Source organism: Magnolia sinica, chromosome 2 (assembly GCF_029962835.1).
Source record: "Magnolia sinica isolate HGM2019 chromosome 2, MsV1, whole genome shotgun sequence".
Classification (NCBI taxonomy): Eukaryota; Viridiplantae; Streptophyta; class Magnoliopsida; order Magnoliales; family Magnoliaceae; genus Magnolia; species Magnolia sinica.
The window spans coordinates 138,422,994-138,444,226 of record NC_080574.1 but is presented as its reverse complement, the minus strand read 5'-3'; the positions used below and the strand labels follow the sequence as shown (position 1 = coordinate 138,444,226).

The following is a 21,233-nucleotide window of genomic DNA, read 5'->3' as shown; positions in this document are numbered from 1 at the left end:
AACCAGCATCCAAGATGAAAGCTCCACCGAGGTCAGTGCTTTTGTCGGAGCCTCAGCCTTCAAAAAAGGCGAAGACGACTCCAAAGGCTAAGGAGCCATCCGCCTCGATCGCCCCTGCTCCAGTCGTCCCAACCGTCGTCGTGCTTTTTGACCCCGAAGAGAGGACGGAAGAGGCAGGAGCGGCTCCTGCCGAGTCTCAAGTGGCTTCTGAGCCGGGACCCGTTACAAAGCGAGTCTCGGAACTAAGAGAGGAGTAGAGAGGAGAAACTTCAGGAGGGGGGATGACTCAATAGGAGCCTTCGCCTTTTCAACAGGTGGTATCAGGGATGATCCCTTGGTCTATCGCTCATGGGAGCGAGAGAGACTTCGCTAGTCTTTACAACGCCTCTTCGCTGTAAACTCTTGGTCATGCAGCGAAGATACTTCTTGAGGTAACATCGGTGATTTTTCTCTCTTTTTTTGTGTTTGTGATTTCTTCGATTGGTGACTCAGTCTAGCCTCATATTTTTCTTTTGCAGTTAGCCCCTTGTTTGGCTAAGGCCTGCTCGGATCTGACTGCCGCTCAAATGTAGGCAGCTGAGGCAAGAGCAAAAGTCGAGGCTTCCTTGGCTCAGGCTAGAATTCTGTCGGGCAAGTTGGGACTCGCTAGGAAGGCTACTGCTGACGCCAAAGCCGGGTGTGCTCACGTGACTTCTCTACTGACGGAGGCTCAAGAAGAGAGTCAGCAAATCCGCCAGTCCCTACCTCTTGCGCAGATAAGTTGGCTTCGGACTAAGGGTGAGGCTGAGGCAACCATTCGGAAGGCCATTGACGAGGCTATGGAGGCCAAGGAGGCCAATGATCGGGCTATGCAGGCCTTTCTTGAATCCCAAGAGTTTGAGGAAGAAAGGGATTGCTTGTATCAGAGTGTATATACAGCTTGCATCCAACTGATGAAGCAATCTTTTCCCAACCTTGATCTGTCGGGATTTGATGATGATGTCTCCGGTCCTGAAGGCATGGAGGCCGAGGCCGCCGAGTTTGCTGATGTTGAGGCTGGTGTCGAGGTTGAGGCCGGGGCAGCTCCTGAGGTTGCTCCCAGTGGTGGTAGCTGAGTCTGAACCACTTTTTTTGGTACCATCATCAGCTCCATTTTGGCACTCACACTAGCTCTCCAAACAAACCTAGCTACAGGGCAGGCTCGAGAGTATCCACGGCCAAGGAAGATGCTTGCGTGTCACGGCCGACTTTTCCTTTTGCTTTTAAGTCTTTTACTTTATCAATGTAATGCCACAACAAGATGTAGCTCAATGTAACAAACATACTGATAAATGAATATACTCAATTTTCTTTTATTCATCTTGATTCAGTTTACATTCTTGTTAATTTTGAATCTTTTTGAATGCATTGTTGGGCTAACCTAAAGATAGTAGATTTTTATATGATCGGCATTCCACGGATGGGGTAGCAACTTTCCAGTTAAGTCTTCCAATCGATACGTTCCTGGTCGGATGGTACTTGAGATGACTCAAGGTCCTTCCCAGTTAGGTCTCAGTGTGCCCGCACCAACTTCCTTAGTGTTGAGGAACGTTTTTCAGAGAACCATGTCCCCGATTCGAAATCGTCTAACCTTGACTCGGGCATTATAAAATCAAACTACTTGTTGTTGTCGAACCATATTTCGTAACTGAGATTTTTCTCTTTGTTCGTCCACAAAGTCAAGTCCGAGGGCCAAGAGTTCCTCATTATCCTCTTTGTTAAACGAACTGATTCGAGCTGAGGGCAGCCCAATCTCAACCAGGGTAACGGCTTCCGAGACATAAGCGAGGGAGAAAGGGGTTTCTCCTGTAGCGGTTCGAACCGTGGTTCGATATGCCCACAGTATCTTTAGGAGTTCTTCGGCCCATGCTCATTTGGCTCGATGAAGCTTAGTTCGAAATGCTGTTTGATGATCTTATTGACCACCTCAACTTGTCCGTTTGTCTGAGGATAATGGGGTGATTCGTATACATTTCTGATTCCGAGATCATCGCACATCTCACGAAAGCTCCTATTGTCGAACTGCTTCCCATTGTCGGTAACAATGGTCCGGGGTAATGTTCTTCCATACGAAGTCTGTGATCTTTTACTCGATTATTTTTGCCAGTGGCTCAGCCTCGGGCTACTTTGTGAAGTAGTCCACTGCTACGACAGCGAATTTGGTCTATCCTTTTCTCATGGGTAGTGGTTCGATAATATTGATTCCTCACTGCGCGAAGAGTCAAGGACCGGTCAATGGAGTCAGCTCCTTCGGGGGTTGCCTCAGAATGGCTACGAACCGTTGGCATTTGTCGCATCTGTGGACGAGCTTAAGAGCGTCGTGCTGGATGGTCGGCTAATAGTACCCTTGACGTAATACCTTATGCGCAAGTGATCGTCCTCCTAAATGATTTTCACATATTCTTTCATGTATTTCTCGCAGTACATAGTCGGCGTCACTGGGGTTTAGGCATCGCAGTAACGGAGCGTAATAACCTTTCTTGTACAGTACCCCATTGAGTATGGTGTAGCGAGAAGCTCATATTTTTAATCGTCGAGCGTCGACGTGATCTTCGGGTAACTCTCCGTTGTCGAGATATCGAATAATCGGGTTGAGCCAAGTGGGCTCTGAATCGATTGTGTGCACGGCCGAACTAACTGGTTCACCAATACTCGATTTGGCGACGCACTCGATTGGAATGGACCTCGGTATGTTATCCTCGTCGACTAAGGCGAGTCTCGCTAACAGATCGGCTTTGGCGTTCTCTATCTGAGGGATCCGAGTAAGCACACACTATTGGAATCCATCGATTAACTCTTTAATTTTCTCCACGTATGCTTTTAATTACTCTTTACGTGTTTGATACACACCAGCGACTTGATTGATGACCAATTGTGAATCGCTGAAAACATTGAGATGCATAACGCCCAAACTGGCTACGAGTCGGAGGCCGAACAATAAAGCTTCATATTATGCTGTGTTGTTTGAGGCTTGAAATTCAAGTCTTAAGGCATACTGCATGTAGGTTTGATCAGGAGTTTCCAGTACTACTCTTGCCCCACTTACCTTAGAGTTGGAGGAGCCATCGACATACAGCTTCCAAGGGATTGGGTCGGGCACTGACTCGGCAGAGGCGGTGGTCGATTCTTCCGAAGGCTCGGTATTCCAAGCCATTGAATTTGCTCGTGGTGTCACTTCAGCAATGAAATCGGCCACGACTTGCCCCTTAACCGCTACTCTCGGCTTAAATTAGATATCGAATTCGCTGAGTTCAATCGCCCACTTCGTGAGTTGGCCTGAAGCTTCTGGTTTCTGTAAGACCTGACGTAGTGGGAGATTAGTCATGACGATAATTGTACGAGCTTGAAAATATGGCCGAAGTCGTCGCAATGAGACAATCAACAATAGGGCCACTTTTTTCAGGAGTGGGTATCTCGTCTTCGCCGGTAATAGTGCTTTGCTGACGTAGTAAACCGGCAGTTGTTTCCATTTGAGCTCCTATATCAGTGTCGAGCTAACCGTTACCTCGAACACCGCAAGATACAACAGCAGGGCTTCTCCCGGCTCAGGTTTCGATAAGAGAGGCGGAGATCCAAGGTAAGATTTTAATTGCTGGAACGCTGCTTCGTACTCTTCCGTCCAATCCACCGTTTGTCGTCCATTCAATTATTTAAAGAAAGGGAGACATTTATCGGTGGCTTGGGAGAGGAAACGGTTGAGTTTCGCTACTCATCCAGTTAATCTTTGTATGTCTTTTATAATTTTTGTAGACTCCATGTCGAGTAATGCCTTAATTTTCTTCGAATTTGCCTCGATTCCTCGCTGGCTGACTAGGAATCCAAGGAACTTTCCAGAGCTCACACCAAAGGCACACTTGCTCGGGTTCAACTTCATTTGAAACTTGCATAAGATCAGGAACATTGCTTCTAGGTCGACTATATGGTCGGCCGCGTGTACACTTTTGACGAGCATGTCGTCAATGTACACTTCCATGGTTCGGCCGATCAACCAAGCAAATATTTTGTTCACTAATCTTTAATAAGTTGCTCCAGCATTTTTCAAACTAAACGGCATCACTCGGTAACAATAAAGACAATCTTAGATTTATCAGACTGATGCATTACAAATTGATTGTACCCTGAATAAGCATCCATAAAACTAAGAAGTTCGTGCCCTGCAGTGCTATTCACCAACTAATCGATCCTCGGAAGAAAAAAACTATCCTTTGGGCAGGCTTTATTTAAGTCGGTATAGTTAATATAGACACGCCACTTCCCATTAGCTTTCTTCACAAGTACGACATTGGCTACCCATTCCAAGTAGTATACCTCTTCTATGAATTTGGCCTTGAGGAGCTTGCTAACCTCTTCTTCAATAATTGCGTACCTTTCAGGACCTAGCGGACGTCGCTTCTGTCGAATCGGCCGGTAAGTCGGATCAATGCTGTCACCTGATGCAGAGGGTTTTCAGTAATAAGTGGCAGCGAGATGATACCTTCTGAGAGTATCTGTCCTCCCAAGAATTCGATCAATGGGGTACGCACCGGCTGTAAGGTCGATCGTTCAATACCCATTCTAGGAGTGAACAGTACGTCAGCAGATGATCCTGTGTCGACAAGTATGCATAACATCCTTCAATTTGTGATGGTTAGAGTGATAACTAATGCATCATCATGAGGATGATGGATACCTCGAGCATCTTCATCGGTGAACAAGATGCAATATTTTTCTCTCTTCTTTTCCTTCGAAGGTCGAGCTATGATCAGGATCTCGGACTCGGGTCGACTAATGCTCCTGGCGTGATTTTTTCGAGTATTATTTGAGTTGCCTCCGCCATAGGGACCACCGACAATAGTCCAGATTTTCTCCGTGGGTCGGTTGTCCCCCGAGTGTTCTTCTGCTATCCCAGTTCTTTCGACGTGTTCTCTGAGCCGGCCTTCTCAGATAAGCCTTTCGATCTCTTCCTTCAAGTGATAACAATCACTCGTACTATGGCCATGATCGCGATGGTAGTGGCAATATTTATCCTTATTCCACTGGTTTGGATTACTCCGAAGCTTATTCGGCCAGCTGACAAATCCTTCGCTCTTGATTTCCATCAGCACCTGCTCTTGAGGTTTATTAAGTGGGGTGTATGTAGAAAACTTTCGATCGGGTCGCTTACCCGACTTGCGTTCATCGCGTGTTTGGTCGTCCTTACGCCTCTTTCCTCCGATCTAGTCAACTTCCTTTTTGGCTAACTCTTTGGCTGGAGTTTTTACATTCTGGGCGGCCTCACGCAAGTTCCGTGTTTCCTCGGCGTCCGCGTATTTATCTGACCGAGTCATGAATTTAGCCAAAGTCTCAGGCGGATTCTTATCCAGGGATGTCAGAAACAGCTTATCCCTAACACCTTGCATGATGGAATTGAGTATCATTTCCTCTAAATGTTTCCGAACTTGGAGTGATTCAAAGTTGAAACATTTGATGTAGTCTTTCAGTAGTTCTCCCTCCTTCTGAACTATATTGTTCAGATGCGCAGGGGGCTTCAACTTCTTCTTCCTGCTAATGAAATTGGTGAGAAAGGCATCGCTGAGTTCTACGAACGTGCTGACGGACTTTGGTTTCAGCTGCTTAAACCAAAGTCGGGCTACGTCGGCTAAGGTGAGAGAAAAAGCCCGACACACACGGCATCTGAGGCATCATGCAGTTCCATATACGTTCGAAAGCATTCGATGTATTCAGTTGGGTTGGTTTTGCCTGTGAAAGGTGTAATTTGCGGGAGGCAAAACCTTTTCGGCAGCCGAGCTTGCATCACTTCATCAACGAAAGGGAACGCTTTTGTTTGTCCTGGTTGAATATGTATCCCGACTATGCTTCATGTCCGCCATCTCTTCTAGCACTTCTTTTTTAAAGTACTGAAGGTCAGCTTTCCAAGGCTCGTTACTTTCTGTCACCCCTTCAACCGGAAGCCGGCCGCGCCTCCTCCGATCTATCTCATGTCGAAGATCAGTGGGAGGTAGCACCGCAGTCATGGAATGAGCAGGCATTGGCTTGGACGGCCCATGGGACTGATTCGGTTGTGTCAGCGATCGCGGGGCAGTGGGATGAAGGTTAGCAACTTGTTGCGAAACATTCATCGCATGTTCTTGTTGAAGCTGCTAAATCCATTGATGGTGCATCTGCTCCAACATTTGTTTCATAATGTTTATATTGGCTCTGAATTCCTGGACCTCCCGATCCAACCATCCATTTCCTCGATTCCGCTGGGTATTCCTAGTTGCGGTAGATACTGTAGGACGAGCTGCAAAACCTTGTTGATCGTCAGGTTGGTTCTGAGCTCCTTGGGCCCCATCTGGACCTAATGGTCCAGTGTTATCAGCCTCATTTGGTTCGCTAGAACCATTTTTTCTGGTTCTCGCCATTAACGCTCACTTGACACCTCTAGATAGAGCCTGGAAAATGACTTTTTGTATCGTTTCTCACAGACAGCATCAAACTGTTGATACAAAAATCTGGTACACCCTCTTTAATCCTTCAAGTACCTGCACAGGAAGAAGACAAAGGAGACCCTGGCTAGAGCGGGGGACCCTCTGATCCCAAAGTCAGGCTAGGAATCTGCGTCTTATAGTATTGAAGGTTTAGGGGAGAGAGTTTTTACGTACCTTTCACCCTTGAAGTGTCTCTCATTTATAGGATAGGGAGGATCCCGCCGTACAGGGATTCTCTCCCTGATTTCTAGGAGATTTGATTTAGTCGTAATCTACTTACGGATGTTTCTCGATCCCGAGATCCTCGAGATCGAGAATCCTTTCATAAGATTTTCGGAACGGTATTTAAGCTTATACCATTTCTTCCTCGCTCGGCTCGGCCTTAACCAACTCAAGTAACAGACGAGTCTCAACTGGCTGCAAGGATAAAGCTTTCTGCCTCTTATCGGGCGGAACAGGATCGGCTTATGGCCAACGTTCTTCCTTAATCTGATAACCGACACTGTAACCGAACTTGTATGAGTCGATTTTATGGTCGGTCAGGTTGTTTTTAGCTTTAGGGCATCAATAGGCCCTTTTAGACATTGCTACCTCATTAACCGAGCCAACTTTATGTGTCTTACTTTGCCTATGACTCCTGACTCTTAATGTCTTGGTCGGGATTCGTTCCCAGGAATTCGAGCTAAGTCTCTCCTCTAGGCTTTGTCTCGTCTCGATCCAACACGTTGCCTCGAACTCTCAGGTGGTGTCGATAGAGTTAGTCCATTCCATAACCAGGTCTCCAGACTTAGTGTTTTTCCCCTAACAGAATGTAAAAACGCAAAAGAAAGAAAGTAAAAACTGAACTTTTTTTCTATATAAAAATAAAATAATGCTAGGCCAAGGAATTAAGAAAGTAGCAACGAAACACCCCCTAAAATTGAATTTGAGACATTTCTTAAGTTTATAAGAAAACACTGCATATCCATCAAACAAAATCTAAACATTTCCAGAAAGATATTAGGCCGATTTGGAATATATAAAAATTAAGAAATGAATTTCCTGACAACCAAACAGGCCCTATAAGACCCAAGATCACCAAAATCTAGATAGCCCCAACCCAATTTCAAAATATTTAGTTAAGCTCAAATCCGCCCGAAAAATAATCAAATCACTATTTCCCGTTTTGAGTGCTCCTAATCCATCTCTAGATTAGGTGGGCCACTCCTGCACAAAGAAACAAGCATTTTAAAAAAATAAAAAAATAAAAATCAAAATTTCACGCGAATGACATTTCTCCACATCACACGTGGCAAAGTGATGACTTAATCATCTAGTGATTGGATGGTCTATGTTTCATCCAAGGTACCAGGCAGGCAATGAGATCAATCTCACCAACGCGGCTTTCGTGGATCCCTGTGGAGCCCAGATCAATCTCACCAACGCAGCTTTCGTGGATCCCTGTGGAGCCCAGATATTTTGATGTATATGTCTTACATCCATACCATCCATTCGTTTTGACAGCTCATTTTAGAGCATTAATCCAAAAATGAACCAGATTTAATCTCAGGTGGACCACACCACTGGAAACAGTGGTGATTTAATACCCACCATTCAAAACTTCTTCGGCCCACCTGGATGTTTATTTGCCATCCAACTTATATGGTAAGGTCACAAATATCTGGATGAAGGGACCGCACAAATATCAGCTAGATGCAAACCTTTTTCAGCCCACAAGGAATTTTTTAATGGTCAATCACCATTGTTTCCTGTGGTATAGCTCACCTGAGATTTAGATCTGCCTCATTTTTGTGATCATACCTAAAATGAGCCATCAAAATGAATGGACGGCGTGGATTTAAGTCACATACATCACAGTAGACCCCACAGTCAGGGATCCACTGTAGCTGCGTCCCACTCTCACGCGAGCTTTACCATGATAGAACTAGGCTCAAGCCATGCTATTATTTCGTTGGACGCGGATTGCGTCCAATCCCCGCCCGGACAGGAATCCGTCCGGGCAGGACTCTGTGGGGCCCACAGTGATGCATGTGTTTTATCCACTTCGTTAATTGTTTTTCTCGTATCGCTTTAATATATAATATAAAATACTAGGCAGGTACAAGTCTTAATTGGACCACGAAGTGGGGATTGAACGTCCACCATTAAAAAATTCTTGGGAGCTGGAGAAGTTTCGGATGAAGCTTATATTCTCCACGTCTAAATGACCATATTAATAAGTTGGATGGTAAAAAAAAAACATCACAGTAACCCTCATAAAGGTTTCAACGGTGGGTGTCATTATCACTGCAGCTTCCTTTGGTGTGGTCCACTGGAGATTTGGACCTGCCTCATTCTTTGGTTAATAACTTAAAATGGTCTAATAAAAGCGATTAACGGCATGGATAAAATACTTACATCACTTTGGGCCCCACAGAGCCCTGCCTGAACGGAATACGGTGCAGGCGGGGTAGGATGCAATCCACGTCCCATCATCAGAGCGTTTAAAACCAAAGCCGTCGTGATCAGCGCGTGAAACGTGGACATTAACATAGCCCCACACGTTTATTGCTGGCAGAGAAAGACAAATAAGGAAGACTTCACAGTCAAAAGGCAAGAGAGATAGAATAATGGTATTAAAATAGTCATTTTTCTTTGATAAATCGATGGAGTAGTTTTCCTACTTCATTGCCTTACTATTTTAAATGGACGTACCATAAATAATAGGCCATGTTTCACCTAATATTCCTACGTTAGATGCACCAAACGCTCCACGCGTCGGACACCCGGAAGCGGATTGGCTGGTGCACCTCACACCAGCTATATAGCTGCTGTCGGTACGTGTCGTGCGAAGACGAGCACTGACGCTCCTCGAGCTCCGAGTCGTACAAACGGTTCAAAGGAGATCAAAGCTACATGGCCCCACAGTGATGTATTTATTATATCTAGACTGTTCATCTATTTTTGGAGATCATTTTAGAGTAGTATACAAAAAAATGAATCATATCAAAAGATTATCTAGACCACACCGCAAATACCAGCGGAGATAATGATTTTCACCATTAAAAAATTCTTAAGGCCCACCGTAACATTTAATCTCCATCCAATCTGTTCTTAAGGTCACAGAGACTAGAATGAAGAGGAAAAACAATTCCATATTGTTCCAAAACTTCTATGACTCCAAAAAGAGTTTCAATGTTAGACATTCAATCCCCCAAAGCTTTTTACAGTGTGGTCCACATGATAGTTAGATATGTCATATTTTTTGTCTCAAGCCTTAAGAGGAGCTTGCCAAATGGATGAACGGTTTAAATATAACACATACGTCATTATTTGACCCACAAAACTTACAGATGTCAATACAGCAGCTATATATGGTCTGTGAGGTACACCAGCCAATCCGCTTCCCGGACACCCCATCCACATAGTTTACTGTGTCTAGGCCGGCAACTGGTACAAGGTACCCACTCGTCCATCGTACACGTGGCATATATCTGCCTCGATCAGACCACTCAAGTGAAGGGACCGAAATCATGAAAATCACACGCCTGATTATCTAACTAGTGGCCCCATCAAAATATGGTAGAGCCATCTCTCCAAAGTATACTTGGCTGGAAGAAATTATGATTTGGGGCCGTCCATCTAGCTTCCCCTATGGTTCAAAATACAAATGATCGGATAATCCTAGTCATCTGATTAGGGGCTCTCAAATCAACCGTGGAGAGGTAATTAATAGGAAAAATGATTTAATGCTCGAAATTGAATAATAGTGACGGATAAATCTGTCTAATATGTATGATTTTTTAAACATAATCCACCCATGGTGTGCTCAGCTCATGATTTTAAGACTCGCCTGAGTTGGGTGTGACTTGTCCGGCCTCAAATCCAGACGTACCTGAACCTTTGAGGACCCAAGTAACTCGGCTCGACTCAACCGGACTCATCCAAGATGATATGATTTGTCCGCTCCTAAGGACACCCTCTCTTTCCAATGTCCACTTATCGGACTACATCTCATGTAAGAATCCTATAAGGTGTGCCTTATTGGTTAATGGTTTAAATTTGCTTACAGGATGAATAATATGATCGGGTGCACCAGCGAGCCCCACTAAGCTGTGATACATTTAGAATTCATTTGTAAGAGGTGGTGTGCTACTACTGTGATACACACACAATAAGAGAACTAGGATTCGGTATTCCCAAATTCATGTGTAGCCTTCCACGGAGAGGAGTTTTGATAAATTTAAACTCCTCTCTCATGTATATAACAGTGTTGGTCCCAATCTAACACCACCTGTAGAAGCTCATTCTCATCGTGTCTTCTCTAAAAGGTGTTAAGAGGAGGAAGATCTCAGCATTCATATATCTAAGGCACTGGCGACACAAATAAGTATGTTATCTTCTTCATCGTTCCTTCATATCCAAGCACAACCTATCATCTATCCATTGTACATCTAGATCTTACATATACAATGAACAATTCACATTTTTAATTCAAGGACTCCAGAAGAAACATTTGTTAAATAAGTGATTGAGTGCAAATATGAATATAAAAATATGAAAAACAAATTTTCTAATGGCTTATGTTCAAATTCAATATTCAAAGGTTAGGATCATTAATAAAATATTTTTTATGACGGAGCCTATGTAACTAAAATCTCCATGGGCCCTGTGTGATGTTCATATGAAATTTAATGAGCCCGTCAATTTCACACTCTTGTTAAGATATTAGCGCAAAAATGAAGAAGAACTTCAAAAGAAATGATGAAAATAATTTTTTATGGTGGAGCCTATGTAACTAAAATCTCTATGGGGCCCTCTTGATGTTCATAGGAAATCTACTGGGTATGTCAATTTTTACATAGACTCTATCATAAAAAATATTTGATTAATGAACCTAACCTTTGAATATTGAATTTGAATATAAGCCATTAGAAAATTTGTTTTCCATTTAGCTTGACCTGGAACTTTGAAAGGAGGTTTCAATGGTGGGTTGAATCCCACTATTTCATATGGGCCAGGTACCCGGTTGAGTTACGAATCTGTGTAGTTTTTGGGGAGCCGAATAGGTGTTACCCTTACTGTGGGGCCCACATTGATGATGTTCCATATATCCATTCCATTCATCTATTTTTGCAGTCCATTTTAGCACGTTGTCCCAAAAATTAAGCAAATCTAAATCTTAGATGGATGACGTGGTAGGAAACAGTGATGATTGAACACCCCACCATTAATAACTTCCTAAGGCCTACTATAATGTTTATTTTTCATCTAACATGTTGATAAGATCAAGAAAACCTAGATGAAAAGAAAATACAAGACCAGCTTGATCCAAAACTTGTGGCCCACAAAAGGTTTTTAATGGTCATTCATTGCTATTTCCATTGAGATTTGAATCTACTTAAGTTTGGAGATTACACTATAAAATAAGCTATATAAATAAATGGATTGTGGGGATATATAACACATTCATCGAGGTAACTCTCACATGGTCAAGGTACCACTTTAACACTGGGCAACTACCTACTTGTTTTAAAAGCTTGAATTGACAGATTGTGGTAAATCAATTCCTTTCATCTTATAGTATAGGCCTCACTTCACATGGATCAAGCTATCAGCTGAACCCCTCATGAGCCCCACTTCATATGAGTCTCGTCTCATGGGGTCAGCACAGCTAACTATTTGCTTTTGAAAGCTTGAATTGATAGAGCGTATCAAATCAATTCTTTCGTCCCATATCCTAGGCCTTACTTCACATGGGTCAGACCATCGGCCAAACCCCTCATGAGCCCCACTTCACATGTGTGCACTTCACAACGGTCTCACCTCACAGTGGCCCCCCACCCCGAGTGTGTCCCGCTTCATACAAGGCACCTCGATATTAAAAAAAAAATATCCCTACATTAATCACCCTCTAGTGAGGAGTCTAGAACACAAGAGTTCCCGCTCTGATACCCAAATAACATCTAATCAGTTTTTTAATTTTTGAGCTCATGGCCTGCTACGAGCTAGTGCCATGGCTGCATGGAGTGAACATAACAAAGACATGCGGGTGGGCCTCATGGTTGCTTAAATTGTGAGATATGAAGTGTCTTGGACAATTGTGAAAATATATGACAAAGACATATTGGTGGGCCTCATGGTTGCTTAAATTGTGAGATATGAGGTGGGTTGGACAGTTGTGAATATGACAAAGACAAATTAACCATGGAGAGAGGTGGCTTGGACAGTTGTGAATATAACAATCAACCATGGCCCACCATATGGATGGCCTTAATTTACTCCAGCAATGGAGAGATGGCTCCAACATTTTATATTTCAATCAACTTCCTTGTCTTGACCCCTTGGCATACTTGTACAACTTTTATGTACACAAAAATATTATCTGACCCATTCCAATTTTGATATATGAATTTCTTTTATTATGTCTTGGGAAGTACGTTTTATAATTGCACATGACATTGTCAACAGAGCAGGTAGCATTTCCCTTCAAAGAGAAAAATTCAAATACTCTTATAAAATATGTACTTCCTACACATGCATTCAGAAATCTAATATATATCACTTAAATCAATCTTTCTAATTTGTGGTCCTTACTGTAGATGATTCAGTCAAACCAATGTCCCAACTGCTAGTTGGATGGTATCCAATGCAACAATCAAAATGAACGGTCCAGATTTAACAAATTAATTTCTATTAATTTATGCTAGAGTCAATCTCATTTTGGTGTATGTGACCAATCTATAGTGGGCCCTAGAATTTAGGACGTTGATGCCACGTCTACAATTCTAGATGCATGCGTATGAACTGTCAGCTCTGGCCGAGAGTACCAAACAACTCCCCTCCTTCCAGGTCATTGCAGTCAACGAGACTGCACATGATGCATGAGCCCATGCAATCTAACGTTGAAGATCGGCAAAAGATATTGCCCTTCATGTGTATGATTGACCATGGTTTTCCTTCTTCTTCTACGTCACAGGAATATAGTGACCATATTGGCCTTCATGTGTATGATTGAACCTTTAAAACCGTCTGACTTTTCTCAGAAAGGTCGGCTCCTGAAGTCACATTTCCCAAGTGTGTGGCCCACCTGTTCATGTGCATGAATCCAAATTATGTAATTATGTAGTAGGTCACCCACCATGAAAATAAGACAGCCCAAAAATCAGGTCGTTGCGTGGGGCCCACTTCGTTAATGTGGAGGTTTTTGGATGGTTAAACTATTATTTTCTATCATGTGGCCCACCTAATGATCATGTGGGCTTAATTTTTTTTGGGTCATCCTATCGTCATCAAAAACAATAAAAAAAACCATCCAAAAAAAACTTCAAAGTTTATTTTGTTTGTGGTCCACATTAAAGTTGAATGGACCTGATTTTGGGACATCAAACTTCCAAGGTGTATTGACCTTGATGGATGAGTTGGACACCTGCCTGTAGAAGCTTATCCTATTAAGCTTAATTTCCAAGGAACCATGAAGTACTCCTCATGAAGTACATGTGATGTACTTCTAGTGAAGTACTTGTAAAAGAAAAATGATATAGTGAGTTAAGTAAATGAAAATCTTTCCGTGCACATGGTTGCATTTGGATATGTTGGCGTCCATTTCACTTTTATAAACTGTTCATTAGATTAACTCCATAATTTTATAATACCATCACAACAATTAGACGATCATAGACTATGGGTTAGACCAATTTTCTAGGAACGATCCTCTCCTTCCATTTTTTGCTTGCCACTAGAAGGGGCATTTTGGAAATTTCATCAGTATGATTTTTCAGACACCCTGTGAATAGTAGACTGGATTTAATAGACCGTTCAAATAGTTAATGTGTATGTGAACGAGAGCAAATGTAACAATAAACATAGGAAGGTTCCCATGCACTTAACCACCGTCCAAATCATAACATAAAATTATCAAGGAGTTATACCAAATGCATGGAAAAGACTTTTTTAAGTGCATGAGACAACTTATATTTATCATGGGCATGTGTTGAGTCTAGCACTAATTTTAAAAATCAGGCTGATATTGTAAGGCTTGTCTCCATAGCACATGATATTATTCACTCCGCTGAAGTTCATGGATTTAAAATGTGTCTGCCTACATGTATCCGCCCATATGTGACTATAGTGATGGAGCGTCACAATATCTCTCACCGAGGGTAGAGTCGATCTCGGCTTTGATACTACTTGTAAGGTTTGTCCCTATAGCACATAATATTGTCCGCTTTGCCAAAACTCATGAATTTAAAACATATCATGTCTATTAAATAAAGAACTCAACCTATAGCCACCACTACTTCGAACAATGTTTCTGATGTGAAGCAAAGTTCCACTTTTATTGTGTGCATAGTAATCTGTCAGCCACACAGTAGCCTGTCAACCACCTTGGAGCCCACTCACCCACATGTGCGCCCGCTTACATGTGTCCGCCCACATGTGACCACAATAATTAACAGAGTGTCACAAATACAAAACTCAAATAATCTGCTGTGTGCCTGTGTAAATTCATACATATAATATTTAAATTCACATGACATGGACCACCTCAGTTTTGGAATGGCATGATTTTTGGGAAATCTATTCACCGAGAGGAATTTTAGAAGAACTAACCGAGCATCATATAAACACCACGGTAGGTCTCGTGCATGGCACAACGAACATTGGGTGTTCTTGTTCCTAATTGATCCCTATGGTGTATCTTAGTTGAGTCTCAAATCGTCACGATTATAAATATGATGATATGGGAAATGATATGGTAAGTCATTATGCATAAAACTTAGATCTGGTGGGGACCTTGTATAATCAACAACTTGAATGATTCAATCGTTCGATATTTAAATTGAGTATACGGATGTGCATCACATCAATTTAAACACCAAACGGGTATTCATGGTACTTTCAATTAAACATAAACTCTATTTAGTGCATAGACTTGTGAGAAAATAGTTATGATATATCCAGTGCGGCCAATAATCCACCACCGTTACGTAGACCTAATCTTTTATTTTCTGGCAATTCTTTATTCCGCAAATTAAGTCTAACGGATTGACCAGGCTGTCCACAGTAGGAAATTCAATGAATCAAGGAGCAGAAAATATGGTCTACTGTATTATTTCCCTCGTCCTATTATATTACATCTATATATTATTTTATGATTGGGGTTGATGTGATTGATTTTTAATGTAGATGTGAAAGCCTTTTGGTCATTTTACACCAAACAGGATTTGATCTTATCACTACTATGAGTGTCTATGGCCACTAGGGAAAAGCTCAAATGAGCTGATTAGGTGAGACTCTGAGGAGAGTGGGACTCCTAACTGCAAGGATCACAGTGATGTATATGCCTTAAATCCACACCGTCCAACCGTTTTCAAAGCTTAGTTTAGTGTGTATTTCCAAAAATGAAGCATGCCCAAATCTTAGGTGGACCACACCACAGGAAACAGTCATGATTGAATCCTCACCATTAAAAACTTCATAGAGTCCACCGGAATGTTTATTTGCCATCCAACCTGTTAATAAGGTTACAAAGACGCATACGAAGAGACCACACTATTATCATCTTGATCCAAAGTTTTGGTGGCCCATAATAAATTTTTAATGGTGAATTATTGCCCCGTTTGCTGTACTATGTCCATCCTAGATTTGGATCTTAAAATCTGTTTTCAATATACATGGAAGGCATGGATGTAGTCACATACGTCAAGGTGGGCCCCATAGTCAGGGGTCCCACGCACCCCTCCCAATGATACTACGGTACGTCCACAGTACACATTGCATGCACCCAGGCCAATCTAAGACGCTCAGGTTGTGGGTCCCACTGCAGATGGAGCATATATAGGTCGCACATCAGAGTCGAATTTCAAGAGATATATCATCTAACTTGCTGACCAACAAATGGGCAATTAGAAACTGTCGAGATCCAGATCCGACAATTAAAGACCATCTGATATGTGTGATTTCCAGGCTACTAATTATCTAGTGGGCCCCATAGCCTGAGATAATATTGAAGGAGTCAACCCTGGCAGACGTACCAACATGAACAATGTGTATTGATAAAAAAAAAATTTTAAAAAAAAAATTCCAGTGAGGCTGACACCGAAGAAATTTTAACGGTGGGGATCAGTCTCCGCTATTTCTTGTGTCGTGGCCCACTTGAATTTTGCTTCTCCCTCATATTTAGATTCATTTACTAAAATGAGCTGACGAAGCAGATGAAGAGAGTGGATTTAACACAAACATCCGTGGGCCTCACGGATCTTGGGTTTAAGGGTATTCCTTGGCGTCAATGCAACGTGCCAATAATTTAAGCTGGTCCACTAATCAGGTGGGCCACACTTGTAGAAGTAAAAAGGACGGTCAGGAATAAAATACCAAGTGGCCATATTATACAAACAAATGCGCCTCCAATGAGTGGTCCACCCTGACCTTCCGGGACAGATTCACATTTTCCAATCGCTCCCAAACCGCATCGCTTTAGCAATTATCAAGACTAGTAGATAGAATAGGGTGCAGAGCTAACAACTCCTCTCTCGAGTAGGGTGCAGAGCTAACAACTCCTCTCTCTCTCTCTCTCTCTCCAATCTTTATTCTATAAATGCCAAAGCCCACTTAAGCTTTCATCACAGAAACCTAAAGCGTTGAAAATTTCATTTCTTCAGCTCTCAGGGTTTCTTCTATTGAGAGAGAGAGAGAGAGAGAGAGAGAGAGAGATGGCTCTTTCTATGAGATTTTTCATGGTCTTTTCAGTTTTAGCTCTCAGTCCTCTATGCTTTTCTCACAGCTTATCCCCACAGTTCTACGATCATTCCTGCCCGAAAGCTCAGGAGATCGTGCGGTCTGTAGTCGCAAAAGCAGTGGCCAGAGAAGCGAGGATGGCCGCTTCTTTAGTTAGGCTACATTTCCACGACTGCTTCGTTAAGGTTCTTCTTCTTCTTCCTACTTCAGTGCTGTTTCAAGGGTATTTTGGTCATTTGAAGGTTTTTTACTTGTAGGATGTAGCATGGCCGTTTTCCTTTTGGTGGGTCAGTTGGGGTCGAGCCCTTTTCTACCAATGGTTACGGGATTGGCCCCGACTGCCCGTCTACTGTAGATTTACTAAGGTACCCCTACTTGGTGGCCTCCTTGTCCCGAACATCGTCCATTAGCCAAGGGCATTTTGGTCATATCGGACTAGTTTTTTAGCAGGTGAGTCGGGATGAATCCCTGACCTCAATGAACCGGTTTGGCAGTAAATGCCCTTGATTGGCGGGCGTCGGGCTGGGCCCATTGCCAGTTACGTCGTCCAACATATTCTCAATATTTGAGGGTATTTTGGTCATTTGATTTTTTATTATTTATTTTTTTCTAGCATGGCTATTTTACTTTTCGCGGGTCAGTTGGACGGGACCCCGCTCGACTGCATGTTGTAGGGTAGATTTACTAAAGTACCCCTATCTGGTGTGCTCATTGTCCAAAACAATCTACGGCCCGAGGAGTGTTACTCTCTGTTAGAGCTGTGCACCGACAGAGTTAGCTCGGTAACTCGCTCGACTTAGCTCGAAAAAGCTCGACTCGTTTCGGACCGAAATTCTGTTCGAATCAAGATGAGCCTTTTTTTGAGAGCTCCGAATATTTTGAGTCGAATTTGACCTGGACCTACCTCGACTCAACTCGACTCGAATTGAGTTTTAAGTGAATATATAAGATTTTTAGAAAAAAAAACTCTCATTTGCTCGACCCTACTCATTTCGTCCAACTCAGTAATTATAATTCATTTCTTCCTTCTTTTCACCCAAATCGCCCGACCTTAACTTATTTCTCTCTTCCTTTCACCTAAATTGACCGTCCATTCGTCTAATACTCTCATACTCGCCTGGCAACATTTCTTATTCCAGCATCTGTCTGAACGAGCTCTTCTTTCAAAGTGAGTCCTCTCCTTCACGCTCTCTATTTTTTTCAGTGGGTAGCATCTATCTTCGAAAACTCAGATCAAACTCGGCTCAGACTGGATCGAGCTACCAGCCAGGCCGAGCTCGGTCACGAGGTGAGACTCAAGTTGTCCGAGCCAAGCACAGGCTGGTGAAGCTCAGCTCGGCTCCACTCGTGCACACCTGTCTCTATTAGTAATATACCAAATTGTCCCAACTTTTGCGTACCTAGACGACAGATCTGCTTTTGCTTTTTCCATAGTCACTTGACGACGTGTCCCCATCCTTTAAACCTTTTCAGTTGCATTATTGGAGGGTATTTTGGTCATTGATTAGAATGACCAGGACTGTCGATAGGAGGGGCGGCCATCAAGCTCCCATCGACCGGCCAGTGGGCTTTTAGGCCGAGATTGGGCTGGAATAATAAGCCTGTCCTTGCCTAAAATGTAAGCCCATTTAGTAATTGGGCCAGTCTTGGTCTGTATTTAATAGATCGGCCCAGCCCAGCCTGTTCTGGGTTTCAATGACATTTTCGTCATATATCATACATGTTCCAGCACACATAATCAACAGGTCAGATCTTACACAGAAGTGGATGGCCGGCAATTTCCAATCTGGCCTTTCTGTTTTAGCCCATCATATACCAGGCAGGGCGCAGCCCTTGGACTTACTTTGTCGGCTGGGCTACAACAGGACTCAGCCATCCAGGCCCAGCCCATTGACACCCCGACAAGCCAGCAACTATCTCTGGGCCCCACTCATTTTACTTTATGTTTTTTGGATTTTTGCAGGGCTGTGATGGATCAGTGCTGTTGGACAGCAGTGGGAGTATAATCAGTGAGAAGGGATCAGTCCCGAACCGCAACTCGGCCCGCGGGTTCGATGTCATCGACGAGATAAAATCCGAACTAGAGAAGGCGTGCCCACAAACAGTCTCTTGTGCTGATGCTCTGGCTCTTGCTGCTAGAGATTCCACAGTTTTGGTATAGCTCATATGTTTATTCAAGTCTTGTAGAATCTGGTCGAGTCATGTTGAGTTTTTAAACTGTCCACTAACTAATGTTTGTTTGTGGCTATTAGTCTGGTGGTCCAAGTTGGGTGGTTCCATTGGGTAGAAGAGACTCCACAGGTGCAAGCATAAGTGGCTCAAACAACAACATCCCTGCACCAAACAATACCCTACCAACCATCATCACAAAATTCAAGCTAAAGGGTCTGGATATCGTCGATCTTGTCACCCTTTCGGGTAATCTTTCACGACTTTTCAAGACTCAGTGACTCAGTCTGACTCGTTCTATTCTGAATTGAGTCATAACTCAGTGAAGTTGAGAAGTTAGCTGAATTTCGCATCGAATTTACATGATTTGTCCATCCATGTTCACTTCTAACTTGCACCGCCGGTGTTAACTGATACAGGAAGCCACACGATCGGTTTCTCGCGGTGCACCAGCTTCAGGCAGAGGCTCTACAACCAATCAGGCAACGGGCAGCCCGATGCCACACTCGACCAATCTTATGCTGCTCAGCTCCGGTCGGGCTGCCCAAGATCGGGCGGGGACCAGAATCTCTTCACTCTGGATTTTGTCACTCCTGCGAAATTCGATAACTTCTACTTCAAGAACATTATCGCATCGAAGGGCCTTTTGAGTTCAGATCAGATTCTCTTTACAAAGAGCAAAGCGACAATGGAGTTAGTGAAGAAGTATGCTGAGAACAACGAGCTTTTCTTCAAGCAATTCGCTAAATCAATGGTTAACATGGGAAATATAACACCTCTGGTGGGGTCCAAAGGACAAATTAGGAAGAATTGTAGGAAGGTTAATGCCTGATGGGCTACGGATCGGCTGTGATTACTTGGGAGACGAAATGGTAATAAGTGTTATGTGTGCCACATGGTCTTATTTTATTTTATTTTATTTTATTTGATTCCTTGTGAGTGATGGCCTGTTGTAGTTGGTTCTGGTGTTGTAAGGCAATTTGAATTGATGAATTTAAGTTATTGGCTTTTGTTTCAAGGATAGTGTTAGGGATGGTTTAAAGACTCAGGTGACTCGGCCAGACTCGTTCGTCCATGAGGTGAGTAGCACCTCGTTCGAGCTAGGGGTGGCTTGTAATGAACCGGACCGGGTCTGACTGAGCCCGAGTCGACTCGGACGAGTCAGATCAAACACGTCCTGAGTCTTAAAAACATTGTGTTGTGGGTGCCGGAATTTTTTGTTTCTATCGTGTTTCCATGCATGTATCAGTTATTTCAGAGAGCTGCCCATGCCTTAGCACGGCGTATGTGGGTCGTTGGATCTGATCTGCGACTGTCTAGTGTACCGAAAACCTCTACCCCACCGGTTTTAAGTAGGGCCTAAAACACCCAAGCTTGTGGGGCCCACATGTTGTATATGTAAAATCCACTCCGTCCATCAGGTTTTTTTCTTGTTCTAGGACCTGGGTCAAAAAAAATTAGCGAGATAAACGGCTCAGGTGGGCTGCACTATCGTCAACAATGGAGATGAGATGCTAACCATAGGTGTTGTGTGTCTTTCATCAAATGCATTGATCAGGTGTAATTTACCGAAATGAATTGAAAATAAAAAATAAAAAAATCAGCTTAATCCAAATATCTGACAGACCACACCGTGCGGACCTAGAAGTTTTACGAGCAATTTTACATGGTCAAATCGGTGTGGCCCATCGGCATCTTCTTTATTGGGCTGATCGTTTTTTTTTTTTTTTTTTTTTTTCGCACGGTTCAGCAATGGTTCGTACCTGATGGACGGAGTCGATTTACATATAAAACACGGCGGGCTCACAGATGGCTAGCATTTTGATGCCAGTTGATGGTCCACGGCTGAAATGGCTTGGATTTTTTTTAACATGTTCG

At 43.1% G+C, this 21,233-nt stretch overlaps 1 protein-coding gene across 1 annotated transcript; it reads left to right on the top strand.

The window, feature by feature from the left end:
• The first annotated feature begins 17,066 nt into the window (after positions 1–17,066).
• Positions 17,067–20,373, top strand: LOC131237906 (peroxidase 72-like). Its single transcript, XM_058235962.1, has 4 exons — positions 17,067–17,371; positions 19,150–19,341; positions 19,439–19,604; positions 19,775–20,373. Exons 1-4 carry the CDS (start codon positions 17,162–17,164, stop codon positions 20,185–20,187), a joined length of 981 nt encoding a protein of 326 aa, XP_058091945.1. The 5' UTR covers positions 17,067–17,161; the 3' UTR covers positions 20,188–20,373.
• The last annotated feature ends 860 nt before the right edge of the window (positions 20,374–21,233 follow it).

Bases quoted from the DNA above. Each gene is read 5' to 3' on its own strand.
- LOC131237906 (XM_058235962.1), top strand. From the start codon at position 17,162: ATGGCTCTTTCTATGAGATTTTTCATGGTCTTTTCAGTTTTAGCTCTC. The intron at 17,372-19,149 runs GTTCTTCTTCTT...GGATTTTTGCAG, and splicing joins TCCACGACTGCTTCGTTAAG to GGCTGTGATGGATCAGTGCT. The intron at 19,342-19,438 runs GTATAGCTCATA...TGTGGCTATTAG, and splicing joins CTAGAGATTCCACAGTTTTG to TCTGGTGGTCCAAGTTGGGT.